This window comes from Monodelphis domestica, chromosome 7 (genome assembly GCF_027887165.1).
Source record: "Monodelphis domestica isolate mMonDom1 chromosome 7, mMonDom1.pri, whole genome shotgun sequence".
Classification (NCBI taxonomy): domain Eukaryota; kingdom Metazoa; phylum Chordata; class Mammalia; order Didelphimorphia; family Didelphidae; genus Monodelphis; species Monodelphis domestica.
In genome coordinates, this window is record NC_077233.1 from 164,971,275 (window position 1) to 164,986,080 (window position 14,806).

Below are 14,806 nucleotides of genomic sequence, written 5' to 3' on the forward strand. Positions count from 1 at the left end.
ACAGGACTAGTAAGTAACAGGAGCAGGATCCAAATTTAGGTCTTCCTAAGTCCAAGTCTAGAGCTCTCCAGTGTACCACCTAATTCTCTAATATAAGTAAGGTGAATTTTAAGCATTTCTTTAAGATGTTCAATTTTAGAAACAGGAAAAATGCTCTCAGAGTTGTAGAACCTATAAATATCATATAGTGACTTAGTAATAAATGAATTGAGAAATACATACCTGATAAATAAAAACAATCTCTATAATACAAACTCTGTTAACTTGGTCTCTTAGCTAAAAGTATGGTAAAGTAGAAAGAGCATTATATTTTGAGTCAGAGGGCCTGTTTTGGGATCCTCATTCCACTAATTAACACTTAGGTGACTTGGACAAGTTATAACCTTCCTAGGCCTCAGATTCACCTCTAAAATGAAGAAATTCGGCTATAAAATCTCTAAGGTCCCTTGCAGCTCTAAATCCTATGATTCTGTATGACAAAACCCAACATGCTTTATAAAAGGCTTTTGTGGGGGTTGGGGGGATGGAGAAAATCTTTTCTGAACATTTTTCTAAAAATACATAAAACTCAATAAAAATAAGAAAGTTCCTTAATTTTCATTTTGTGATGTCTTCAGTTATTTTCTGGCAAATGTTTACATACTCATGAACAATAGTAAACCCACAAAATAGAAAAGAAAAAAGGGAAGATAAGGAAATCAATAGCCAACAAATACATGACTCAATTTAGGTTTTCTATTCATTTTTTTTAAGAAAGTTGAGGTCTTACCGTCTGCACTTTTTGCAAAGCTTTCTAACAACATCCAATGTGATTTCCTTGCAGAAACTGAGTTTCACGCATTCCAATGTGCCATGGCAATAGCTAGCCAACAAACTAACCCTGGAAAGGGAGAGATCAAAGAGGAAAACAGGAATACAAGTGAGTTAGGATCCCAAGCCTGGTTTGGTTTCTATAGCTGCCTTCTTGTAAAGAGTTATCTCAAATCACTGAAGCCAAGACATTTCATACTGGTCCCAGCTAAATTTCATTGCCCTTTTATGCCCTCTTCCTCCAACTTATTATTTCCTTCTTTTCCTGCTTTTCTTACTACTAAGCTTATGGAAGAGCAGTTTCTCTTCATTTCCAGTTTATTCAGTTAGATCCTATACAAAAAGTTACTATAACATGAAAGGCCAACAGAAAGGGAAAATAATATTGAGGGCAAGTATTACTTTAAACTCCCAAATAATCACTCAACAAGCCTACTATGCACCAGTCACTTTGCTAAACAATGGAAAAAGAAAGTCAAAGAATAATCAGTCTTGGATCTCAAAAAAACTCATAGTTTAATAGAAGGAAAGATGTAAACAACTATGTACAGATAAGATGTATATAGGATGACTAGAGAATAATCTCAGAAGAAAGGTGCTAAGATTAAGAACCAAGAAAGATTTCTTGTAGAAGTTTGTATTTTAGGGGAGTCTTGAAGGAAGACAGGGGGTGGTGATGAAGAGAGAATCCAGGTATGGGGACAGCCAAGAAATCAGAAGATAGAATGATTTGTTGGGCAACAGCAAGGAAGCCCGTGTAACTGAAGGGCAAGACTACTCGGAGGGGCAGTAAGGTATAAGAAGACTAAAAAGGTAGAAGGCACTGGCTTATGAAGGACTTTAAGAACTAATGAGTGTGTTTTATATTTGGTCCTGGAGGTAATAAGGAGCCCTGGAGGTTATTAAATAGGGGGTATTTATTGATTAGGCAGGGACATATGCATTCAAGAAATCACCATTACAGTAGAAGCATTTTAAGGTATATGAAAGAGATATCTACATATCCTGCTCAAATCATATTTATTTATTTATATGCTTAAATGTTGTGTCCCCAGTAGAATATAAGTTCCCTGAGAACAAGTACTGTGTTTTGTCTTTGCATCCTTAGAACACTGAACATCACAGGTTTGCTCAGTGAATAAATGTTTGCTGAAGGATTGAATGAATGAAATTTCTGAGAACCTAATCAACACACATGAGGCTAAAATTTTCTGTTAAGGAAAATTCTTTTATTGTAGTTCTGACTGAAAGAGAAACTTAATAATTCTAAGTGTTAACAATGATCATTTTTGTAAACAAACTGTTCATATTCTTAGGCAATCAAATAAGTAAAATTAAAGGTGTTAAATCTGTGATACCTTTAATTGCTACTTATTTCACTTCAATCATCTGTCAGTTCATCTGACAATCCTATATTAATCAGGTTGTCAGATTTAAGTAGCATGAAGATATACAAGGAAGTCAGGTAAGAGTTGAGAAAGGAAACCCAGACTAGAATCAGACTTAGTAGAAGGTGAAGCACCAGATACAAGAACTGGGAATAATATAATATTCAAGTATTGGATTATCATCCTTTGTGACAGAATCAAAGGAAGGATAAAGCAGAGATCCATATGAATTTGATAATACTAACCCTTATGAAACAACCCAATCAAGTCTTAATTCATCATAATTTCTTTCTATATTGGAAAATTAAATATCATAAGCCTAGTATTTACAAATATCCTACTAATCATGGCGTATTATATATGTGGAAGTAGAGGGCTCCTCATCCCTGAAGTTCTCCAAGTAGAGGATAAATGAACACGTCTCCAAAATGTTGTAGAGGAAATCTCATCCCAGGTATAAGTTGAACTGACTGACTGCTGAGATCCCTACCAACTCTGAGATTCTATCATATAGGAATAAATGTAATGACTTACACCTTGGTCCAAAAAGTCACTTTCACAAATACAAGGGAGAGAAAGGAGGGGACCAGAAACAAGTAGTTTGAAGAGACAATTTGTCTGAGTGAACTATAAGCTTATTATAAATCAGTAATGGAATATGGCAGCCAAAAAAGTATTACTAAATTGAGACAAAGTGTCCAGGACTAACAAGGAAAGGGAAAAGCCTCCTTTCATCTACCCGTTGAAGACCACATCTGAAGTGCTATGTTCTCTTCCAAAAGACACATTGTGGGAGGGACAATGGAAATCTGGAGTGTCCAACAGAAAGCAGGCAGGATACAAAAAGGATTTTGAATTCATGCCAAAGGAGGATCAGATGAGGAAACACGATGATTATTTAGACAAGGCAAGATAGCCATCTTCAAGGGTTTGAAGGCTGAGAGGAAACTCATAGAAGTAGACTCAGACTTGTCTGGTTGGCCTCAAAGAGAAGAGCTTGGAACAATGTATGGATGCTGAGAAAGGAAACTTGGGTTTGACTTAAAAGTTAGAGCTGTTCAAAAGTGGAATGGACTATTTCAGGTGACTTGTGGCAGCCCTGTGGCAGCAAGGTTGGCAAAGTGGACAGATTTCTGAGTCTGAAGTCAGGAAAATCCGAGTTCAGATCCAGTCTCAGACACTTCCTAGCTGTGTGAGGCTGATCAAGTCAATTAACCATTACTTACCTCAGGTTACTCTTCTATAAAGTGGAGGTCAATAGCAACTACCTCTCCAGGTTATTGTGAAAACTGCAAAGTATTTAACACAGTGTTTGGCACATAGTAAAGGCTACATAAATGTTATCTATCATTATTGTTGTTGTTGTTGATATTATTACCTGTCATTAGAGATCAAAATGCAAAGGCTAAATGACAACTTATAATGATGCTATTGAGAGGATTTTAGTTCCTGTTAGGGATGGCCTTAATACCTCTGAAAGTCTTTCCAACTCTAAGATTCTGTGATTCTATGATAATGGAGACTTCAAATATTGTTTCCTAATTCATATGATATATATATGATATATAGTTAGTGCAAAGACACAGAGATGAGAGATGATGTGCCATGCCAGAGAGAATTGCAGTTTGCATGGGATGAATTGCTGGAATGAAGGGAAAAGGAAGGTATAATGAAACTGGGAATATAAACTGGGAAAATGAAACTGGGGTCAAATCATAAAGGCACTAAATCCAAATAGAAGAGTTTATATTTTAGCTGAAAGGTAATATGGAGAGCAGGGAAGGGACATATTTAGATTTCTACTTAAGGAAAGTCACTTAAGATACTAAGTAAGGGATAGGCTGGAGTAAGGAGGGAACTAAAGAAGAAACACTCAATAGAATTGAAAGCGAAAGGTCATGAAGTCCTAAACTAATGTAGTAACTATGAAAATAAAGAAGAGAATTTCAATGAAGCAGAAACAGTAATATTTGACATTTGATTGAATATGAGGTGTAAGGGAGAGTAAGGAGATAAGGAAAATAATGAGGCTACAAATCTCATAGATGTAAAATATGATGGTATTCTCAAAGATGTCATTTGGAATCCTTTGGAAGAAGAGAGAAGGACAAGTTTTGGAAGAAATATAGTTCTAATTTGGATATGCTGAATTCAATATATATGTGAGACCTCAAGTTAGGAATATCCAATAGTGATTGGTAATACAGGAATAAAGTACAGTAAAGAGACTTGGATTGACCTTTCTGATCAATAAGCTGTCAGAAAAGAAGCCATAACTTCATGACACCAAGAGGAAAAAGTCATAAAGGAGGATAAAAGGGTAGAGACGACAATACTCAACACATACCCAATTGGTAGGAACAACATGGATGAAGATGCAGCACAGGAGATCAAAAATAATTGATCAGATAAGTATGAAAAGAATCAAGGGAGAACAGTGTCACCAAAATGCAAAAGGAAAAATGAACCAATAGGAAAGGGTGGCCATCAGTGTTCAATGATGGTTTCTCTCCTTAAAGTATAATAAAGATTAGCTCAGTTTGAAGGAGCTACTAGTTTTGATGTGCTTTGTCCTGATTAGACAATATTTAAAGTACCATGCTCACTTATGGTTAAAAATTTTAGAAAAGACATATAGAAACTAAAACAGATCCAGAAAAAGATAACCATAATTGCTAAAGAGGTGGGAAATCCTACCATTATGATAGTCTAAAGAAACTTGGAGATTTTAAATGTAGGAAGGACATTATTGTTAGCTTCATGTATTTAAAGATTTCCATTTAAAAGAGGGATTAAATTTATTCTCTTTGGCCCCAGAGGGCAGAATTATAAGTAATAAATAAAAAGCTGCAGAGAGGTATATTTTAAGTTGATATGATTAAAGCTTCATAATAATTAGAGCTATTCTAAAGTGGAATAGGTTGTGTTCTGAAACAGTACCTAGATGACTAGTTATTGGGGATGAAGAAGAAGAAGAGGCTCCTGTTTGGTTATAAATTGAAGTAGATGACTTCTGAGGTCCCTTCCAACTGAAAGATTCCATTATTATTTAAGGTTAGCCACAATAAAAATCATCCTATGTATAAGGCCTGGAAGAAAGGTAAGAGAATGAGAATGAGTGATAATGGATTTCCCCTTCCTAGACATTCTAAGAGAATAATGGATTCTGAAGCTTTTAGATTAAGTAAAGAGATGCCTGGCTGGATTTCTTTTAGTTCATAAATGTATAATACTTTGTGTTATTGATGAACCTTAGTGAAGTTAGCAAGCTGAAACTCAAAGCCCAATTCCTATCTTGAACCCTGAAGGCTGATTAGAAAAGGCATTTTCCTGACCTCAATTTATATAGATGACTTCAGCAAAGGAGAGAAAAAAAGTACTCCAGATGGTCTGTATTTAAAGCATGAAATTCTTCCAGACTTAGGAACAACTCATTAATTATAAAATCTATTTTGCTTGCTAAATATATTTCTAATGCAAACATGAAACTCAGATTGACTACACTGCCAGCATGTTTGCTCATAAATACCTATTCATAGAAATAGATATTTGAGTTTGAGGAAAAAAAAGTACTAATAAATATACTTTTATTATTTAGAGATAGGGAATAGATCTATGATTTCATTCAGATAAATAAAAATGTACTAGTAAATGTTGTTTTTTTCTTAAATGTAATGGAACTAAAATATTTTCCCCTCAGTATTTATTAGGTACTTATACAAAAGTTCTAACAGAGTGTCTCACTCACTGTGGTACAGAAGTTACCATAAGTTCTTTTAAAAAAATGTTATTGAGGCCTTATCATCTTACATCAAGTCGTTATTCAATGATGTATCTCCATGATTCTTCCATTCTCATGAAGAAAAAACAGGTTAGCAAAACCAAAGTGGCTGTGTTTTACAGTGTTTGCAGAATTTTGAAGTTTCCCATGGTTTGCCATAAAAGGAGGAAGCCAAATTTCATAATTTATTCTATGGGAACAAGATCTGACAAGAGACCTTGAAGGCTGTACCAGAGGGAGAAAAAGTTCCTGTTGGTTCTATCATGATAAAAAGGCTTCTGTAAGGTTTCTTGGGAAAGTATTTGGGTGCTATGTGAGGACCACTCCCATTAAATATGGTGAGTCTGATTAGCAGATTGAACCCTGTCGGAAGAATTGTTTAAGTGGCAAGGTATGAAACAAAGAAAAAATGCAAAATGGTCTCAGTACTCTATTCTTCCTTCCCCTTCTGCATTCCCCTGCTGCCTCCATTCCAGTCATCCACACAGGTCTTCTTGCCATCTGTCCTGCCACTATTGATAGACCAGCATCCTATGCAGAAGATCTGTGAAATATATACGATGTGTACATGCATTTACATGTGCATATACACCCATGTGTATATATGGCAAATAGACAGTGCATTGCATTTTATAATATGTTTGTGTATATTTATATGCACACTGTATATATATATATATATATATATATACATATGTGTATCTGGGAAACATGCCTATTTTATAATATATTTGATATATGCATTATACATACATATATGTGTATGTGTATATGTTTAGAGAGAGGTAAAGATATATAAACATATCTACCTATATGGCTATGTCTACATGTAAATATGCATGTATGTATGCATGTATGTATATAAAGACATACTTGTATTTCTATAAAATAGTATGGATATTATACATACTTATATGTACATATTATTTAAACATTTCCTTCAAGAAGAAAGCTAGAAGATGCTAGACATAATGAGTACCAAAAATTGTCACAAAAATGCAATTGAGTACATTTTAATGCACAGTAAATGCCTACATTAGGAGTTTCTCCAATTCATCTATAATCATATAGGCAGATCAGTTTCTTAGAAAGCATATCAAAGTAGACGTCAACTTTGAAGAAAGGATGGAGATAAGAAGGGCATAAATTATGCAATTAAAATAGTTCCAACTTGTCCTATTCAAAGTACTGAGACTAAAAAAAAATGGTAAAGAAACAGACAATGACATTGACTAATACACAATTATATGGAGACAATTGCTACTATAAGGAGACTGAAAAGATGTATAAATCTCATCATCCAGAAGACTCTTGATCTTGCCAAGCAGAGGCAAGCAGCCAAAGGGAACACTAGGCTTAGAATACAAACTATCTTTCAAAACCTTGTGGAAGAGAATGTGAGAGGGTACATGAAATTGTGGGGAAAGAACTAGCTTTCAAATCAGAAAGACAAGTGTTCAAGTTCATCCTGTCGCATGCTGGCTATGTAACACTGGAAAATCATTTAATCTCACTAAAATATAAGATGCAAGATATTTGCCAAGCAGCATTTATAAAGGGAGTTTGTATTTTGTAATTGCATAATTTGACAAGCATTTAAGAACCTGCTGGTTACCAAGCATATGATTAGGCACTATAGATGCAAAGAGAAAAGTGAAACCATTCCTACATAGAAGGAACTTGGATTTTAACAGAGAAAATTTTGAATATATATATAAGTATATATTTTAAAAATACAGATTGGCTAAAATAATAAAACAGAGAAATGGCAGATGTTGGAGAAGATGTGGGAAAATGGGGACACTAATACACTTTTTTATTTTTTTAATTAACATATTTAGTCAATTTAGAACATTATTCCTTGGTTACAAGAATCACATTATTTCCCTCCTTCCCCTACCCTCACCCTTCCTGCACACGACACGCAATTTCACTGGATATTACAGAACCTATTTCCATGTTGTTGGTGTTTGCATTTGGATGTTCATTTAGAGTCTACATCCCCAGCCACATCCCCTCGACCCATGTATTCAAGCAGTTGTTTTTCTTCTGTGTTTCTACTCTTACGGTTTTTCTTCTGAATGGGGATATGTTTTTATTTTTTCTCGTAGATTCCTCCAAGTTGTTCAGGATCACTGCATTGCCAATAATGGAGAAGTCCATTACATTCAATTGTACCATAGTGTATCTGTCTCTGTGTGTAATATTCTCCTGGTTCTGCTCCTCTCACTCTGCATCAGTTCCTGGAGGTCATTCCAGTTCCCATGGAATCCCTCCAGTTCATCATTCCTTTGAGCACAATAGTATTCCATCACCAACATATGCCACAATTTGTTCAGCCATTCCTCAATTTAAGGGCATCCCCTCATTTTCCAATTTTTGGCCACCACAAATAGCACAGCTATGAATATTCTTGTACATGTCTTTTTCCTTATTATCTCTTTGGGGTACAGACCCAGCAGTGCTATGGCTGGATCAAAGGGCAGACAGTCTTTTAGCGCCCTTTGGGCATAGTTCCAAATTGCCCTCCAGAATGGTTGGATCAATTCACAACTCCACCAGCAATGAATTAATGTCTCTACTTTGCCACATCCCCTCCAGCATTCATTACTTTTCATTGCTGTTATGTTAGCCCATCTGCTAGGTGTGAGGTGATACTTCAGAGTTCTTTTTGATTTGCAGTTCTCTGATTAAAAGAGATTTAGAGCAGTTTTTCATGTACTTATTAATAGTTTTTAACTGAAAGTCTTTAACTGAAAATTGCCTATTCATGGCCCTTGCCCATTTATCAATTGGAGAATGGCTTGATTTTTTGTACAATTGGTTTAGCTCTTTATAAATTTTAGTAATTAGACCTTTGTCAGAGGTTTTTGTTATGAAGATTGTTTCCCAATTTGTTGCTTCCCTTCTAATTTTGGTTGCATTGGTTTTGTTTGTACCAAAACTTTTTAATTTTATGTAATCAAAATTATTGATTTTATATTTTGTGATTTTTTTTCTAGCTCTTGCTTGGTTTTAGAGCCTTTCCTTTCCCAAAACTAATACACTGTTGATAGAACTGTGAACTGATAGAACCATTCTGAAGAGCAATATGGAAGTAGCCCCAAAAGGCCAAAAAACTATGCATACTTCTTTGTTCCAGAAATACCACTAATGAGTCTGTCTCCCAAAGACATCAGGGATAAAGGAGCATCTGCCTGTGTACCAAAATATTTTTAGCAGCTCTTTTTGTAAGAGCAAAGAATTGGAAACTGAGGGGGTATCCATCACTTGGAGTATGGATGAATAAATTGTGGCATATTGTTGTAATGGAATACTATTGTGCCATAAGGAACGATGAACAGGATGAGTTCAGAAAAACCTAGAATGACTTATATGAACTAATGCAAAGTGAATTGAACAGAACCAGGAGAGCAACGAATACAGTAATAGAAATATTATATACAATCTTCAACTGTGAAGGACTGAACCATTTTCAGCAAAGCAAGTTTCCAAAATAATCACAAGGGATTCATGATGAAAATGCTATCTACAGCCAAAGAAGGAAATTTTGGAATCCGAGTGCAGATCAAAGCATTCCATCTTCTACTATATATCCTTTAGGATATTTTGATTGTACATGTGATATATGTCTTCTATCATAACATGAGCAATATGGATATATATTACATGTAATTATGGGTATAGCCTATATCAAACTATTCACCACCTTAGGGACAGAGGCAGGATAGGGAAGGAGAAAAATCTAAATTAAGAAATGTCAAAAAAAAAACCAATGTCAAAAATGATTTATACACATAACTGAAAAAATTTAAAAAAGAAAAAAGAACTGTAATCGGATCCATTCTAGAGAGTGATCTGAAATTCTAATAATTGTAAAACTATGTTTATCTTTTGACCCAGCAATGCCACAATTAGGTTTCTTTCCTAAAGTGATCAGGGAAAAAGGAAAATAACCTGTATGCGCTTAAGTTTTTACAATAATTTTTTTTTTATAGTGGCAAAGAACTTTTGAAGGAATGCCCATCAACTGGGGATTGGCTAAATGTGCTTTGACATATGATTGTGATCGAATACTACTGTACTATAAGAAATGATGAGCAAGTTAAATTTGGGAGCAACATGGAAAGACCTACACAAAATTATGAAGTGAAACAAGCAGAAGTAAGAGAATCACTATAAACAGCAAAAGAAACATTATTCAAAAAATAGCTCAAATAGATACATCCCCAGAGATAGAACAGGTAAATAGAAATAAAAAGACATATATATATATATATATATATATATGAGAGAGAGAGAGAGAGAGAGAGAGAGAGAGAGAGAGAGAGAGAGAGAGAGAGAGAGAGAGAGAGAGAGAGAGAGAGAGAGTCAAATGATCAAATGATGGCTTTTTTAATGGTGGTGAGAGGAGAGGGAAAGAGGAAACTAACTGGGTATTCTAATGTAACAAACAAATTAATTACAAAGTACATATGAAGCAGGAAACAAGGTAAGCTTGGTGGGTAAAGAATACTCACAGCCATGGGGGTCTGGATGGAAAGGTCTCCTGCAACAAAGAGTTTAATTGAATCTTGAAGGCAACTAGAGATTCCAAGAGACAGAGGTAAGGACAAAGTGTGTTCCAGGCATGGGGGTAGAATAGCCTGTGAAAAGACTCAGGGAAGGTTTGATTGAAACAAAGACTAGAGAGATAGAGGGATAATGCATAATAAAGCAAGACAGGATTACTTCAGAAAAGGTTTAAAAACCAGATAAAGAAATTACTTGATCCTAGTGGCAACAAAAAGCCCCAGAAGTTTACTGAGCAGGTGGGTAGGAAACATGACAAGACCAGCAGCTTTGGGGAAATCACGTTGGTCGCTTTGTGTAGGAAATATCATCCTGAGGATCGACCAGGGATGGAGAAAGTAGCAAACTAGAGTACCAATTGTGTGGGAAGAGAAAATGGAATGATGGAGTAAAGAGATGTTATGGAGATAGAAACAATAAAATTTTGGAACTGCTTAGATATGAGGAGCAAGAGAGAGGGAGAAATTGAGGCTGACGCTGAGGTTCTCATCCAGAATTCCCCAAAGGAAAAATGATAATATCCTTAACTAAAAGATTCAGTCTCAGATTCTTCTCTTACACTAAAAGAGGGAAGTTTGGAAAAGGGGGAGGTCTGGGTGGAAAAAAAATTGAATTCTATTTTGGATATTTAGAATTTGAAACATCTTCAGAATTTCCATTTTAAAAAATATAGTAGGCAGCTTGTGATTTGGAAATGGGAGTGTGGGAGAGAAAGTAGGGTTCAATATGTAGATCATGAAGTCATATGCATAGAGATGATATTTAAAATCAATGAAACCAGTGAGGTCATTGACTGAGAGACTACAGAGAAAAATAGATATCCCAGGCAAGATCCCTGGGTTATACTAAAGTGAATTAAGGAATACAGTCTTTGAAGAATAAAAATGGCAGGTCACCTGCAGGGCAAACATGCCATATTAGTTTATTGCCAAAAATAAAAAAGCAGCATGTCATAAAGTAGTAGTAGACTAGGAGTTAGGAGCCAGATTATACCTCTGGCTTTATAACTCCACCTAATTATGTAATTTGGGGCAAATTTTAGTTTTCCTAGCCCTCAGTTTCCTGATCTACCTAATGAACATATAGTCTAAATGATCACTTCTACTTCCTGGGCATTTTAAGCTTTACACTTTGACTATACCCTATAACCTTCCCATCAGAACTTGGACACTGCCCCAGTTCCCTGGGCAGTGATAATTTGACTCATCCCCATTATGCCACTTCTTTGATATTTCTATACTTCCATGCCATGCTGGTACCTACTCCACCAGCCATTTACATCTCCTCTTTTTGTGTTGTCTTTCTCAATTAAAACATAAGCATCTCAAAGGCAAGGGTTGCCTTGTTCGCTTGTATTTGTATCCCCAAGTTTCATTTAGCACAGTGCTTGGCACATAGTAATCCCTTAATAAATACTTTTTCCCCCTTTCATTCATTCATTGTAAGGTCACTCACTACCTGCTCTAGAATTCTAACATTCCAAGAATACCTTGGGCTATGTCAAACAAGTAAATGCTTTTTAAAAAAGATTAAAATTATACTTTATCAAAAAGATTTAAAGGAAGTGGTCATTTTAACTGCAATTGTGTTTTTTTATGAATGTTTGAGACAGAAAATCAAAGAAGGATGGAAAAATCTGGCCAAGTAAATTAAAGAAAGTAGGAATTTAAAATGGCATAAATAAGAGAATCAATTTAAGCTAGTCAACTGATGTATCTTTTGCTTTATGGAATTAGATACAGTCCAGGAAAATTGGCTCTAAAATGAATGTCTTAATAGTGTATTCAATTTTTCCTATTGATTTCTTTCATATAAATCAGGCATATATGTTCCTGGGGAAAAAATACACTGATAGAATGTCAGTCATCTTTTGTGGAGAATCAGCAGAGTTAATCCACTTTAGTCTGAAAATTCCTTAAGAGTTGAGTCTTTCCCTATATGAAGAAGTGCTTTGCATAATAGTATACTAAGAATACTGATAGGGGAATCAGGATACCTGGATAATTTTAATTCTGGCTCTGCCAATAACTATCTTTATGATTCAAGACCATGCCTCACTAACATCTTCTGAGCATGAGATGAGCATACATCTCCCCAGCTACCCTACTTTCCATTCCCTCCTCTGGAAGGAGTAATCAAGTAAACATTACAAAAGCTTAGAGAAGGACATGTCAGTTAATTGTCCTTTTGTGTAACATCATCAAGCCAGTGACCCTCCAAAACCAGAACTTTCTTTCAAAGATAGGATTCCTCTCTGTGTTACCTTCTATTTAAATATGAGTTCTTTGGGGCAGCTTTTCCCCTGTTGTATTCATTTCTCTCCCACTTAGCATAGTGATGAATACATGTTAAGTGCTTAAAATCTACATTTTATTCATTCATATAAATGTGAGCTATTGTTACTGTTATTATCATTATATTGACCTTAGGATACAAAAAAGGAAGAAGATACAGGAATCATTGGCTCAGCAGATAAAGGGAGAAAAGGGCCAAAGAGACAACAAAATGACTAGAATCAGCAGAATTTATAATACTATATTCACAAACTAGCATGAGAATCTATTAATAATTATTGAAGGCTCAGTTCATGATTATTATAGTATAACAGACACATTTTTAAAGTAAAACCACTATATATTATACATTTACATTCCTTCCTGATGTCTACACAACATTGAACATGGAAAAGATGACTGAAACATAATAAAAGAAGAGTGCAAAATGTGTCCAAGAATCACTCTCTTTTTATGGAAGAACATAAAAGTGGAGTGGAAATGTGAAAAAGCATAAAGAGATGTTATGGATTAACAACAAATAGAAGTTTCTTGGAAGGCAATAGGTTCCATTAGCCAAAGAAATAGAAGGCAGACCATGACCAGAGATACAACTATGAGCATAATGAGAAGCAGGATCTCCTTTGTTTGTGAGAAACCACTTCTCTGAACTATCTTGAGAAATTCATAAGGAGAATAAATCCTAATATCTAGGTTCTCCCTCATCTAATCATGTCAGACTACCCATGTAGGAATCTAATGCCTGTGGGCAGCCAGGACCTTCTAGGAACCCATGATGGAGGTGCAGAGAAGGTTGAGAACATTCTGTGAGAATGTTAAAACAGCAATTACCAAGGCTTTGACTTCTTAGTCATATCTCCAACACTTAGCACAGTGCCTGGCACACAGTACATACTTAATAAATGTTTATTCACTGATTGAATATTTCCAACTGCCAAGAACACAGCTAAAACTGGACTTTTTGCATCTGGGATGAGAGGTCAGAAAGCTCTTTCATTTGGGTATGGGGTAGAGTATGAAAAAAAGAGACCCATGGAGAACATAAAGCACTATTAACTAAGATAATCAAGCAAACCTGAGTGTCACCTGAGTTGATTCTTGAATGAGTTTTGAAAGGAAAGATATGAGAAGGGAATATATGTATCCCAGGGGTAAGCAAAAGGTTGGGTAAAGACTTGGATGTAAGAGATATAACATGTTGGGTTCAACAAGATGGTAGTGGCCCAATTTGGTTGGAAAATAGAGCTATGAATAGAATATGAAATAAGATTAGAGAATCAGTAAAAGGAAGTTTGAACTAAATTAAATTGAAAATAAAATGAGTTGCCCAATTATTTATAAGTAGAGACTATGTGACCAATGGTTTAAGATGTTATAGATGGAAAATAAGTGTTTTGTATAAGGGATGAATTGGATGACCTTTTCAAGTCCTTTTGATGTACAGATATCCATTCCACATCTCAACTTCCCAAGGTAGCTTCACAATATCACTGGTTGGCATAAGAAAATAAATGGGAATTTTTTTGAGAGTTTTACAGAAGCCACAGACAACACACAAAGGCCAGTAACATAACTTGTCTCATTCAGCCTCTTGATAAGAAGTGTGGACATTTGAGGCACACAACATATACTACTTAATGAAGGGAATCATAAAGACTATCAAAGAAAACGCTAATAAAGACAAAACATTTTATGCAGATTTTCCAGATTGCCGAGTCACTGCACCCCAATCCCCATATGTGGAAGAACTATCTGAACCTAATGGCCCATAAGGAGGAAGGCAATTCAGCTCTGGATCATGTACCTCAGGAAAACACACACACACACACACACACACAGTTCCCTTCACAATGAACAAACAGAAGATCTCAATTAGAGTTTTACATTTCAAGGTACCTTGGATGGAAAATTTCCCAGAGTTTAATAGGAAGATAATTTGGCCCCCATTTTAAAAGTTTGAT

General features: G+C 35.3%; 1 protein-coding gene across 1 annotated transcript in view; it reads right to left on the minus strand.

Annotated features, from left to right (window-relative positions):
* The window catches only part of LOC103101858 (uncharacterized), a 177,107-nt gene that overhangs the window by 7,913 nt on the left and 154,388 nt on the right, over window positions 1–14,806 (minus strand). The window contains exon 13 of the mRNA XM_007498925.3: window positions 770–880. Coding sequence (XP_007498987.2) covers window positions 770–880 — 111 coding nt within the window. The remainder of the gene's footprint in view (window positions 1–769; window positions 881–14,806) is intronic.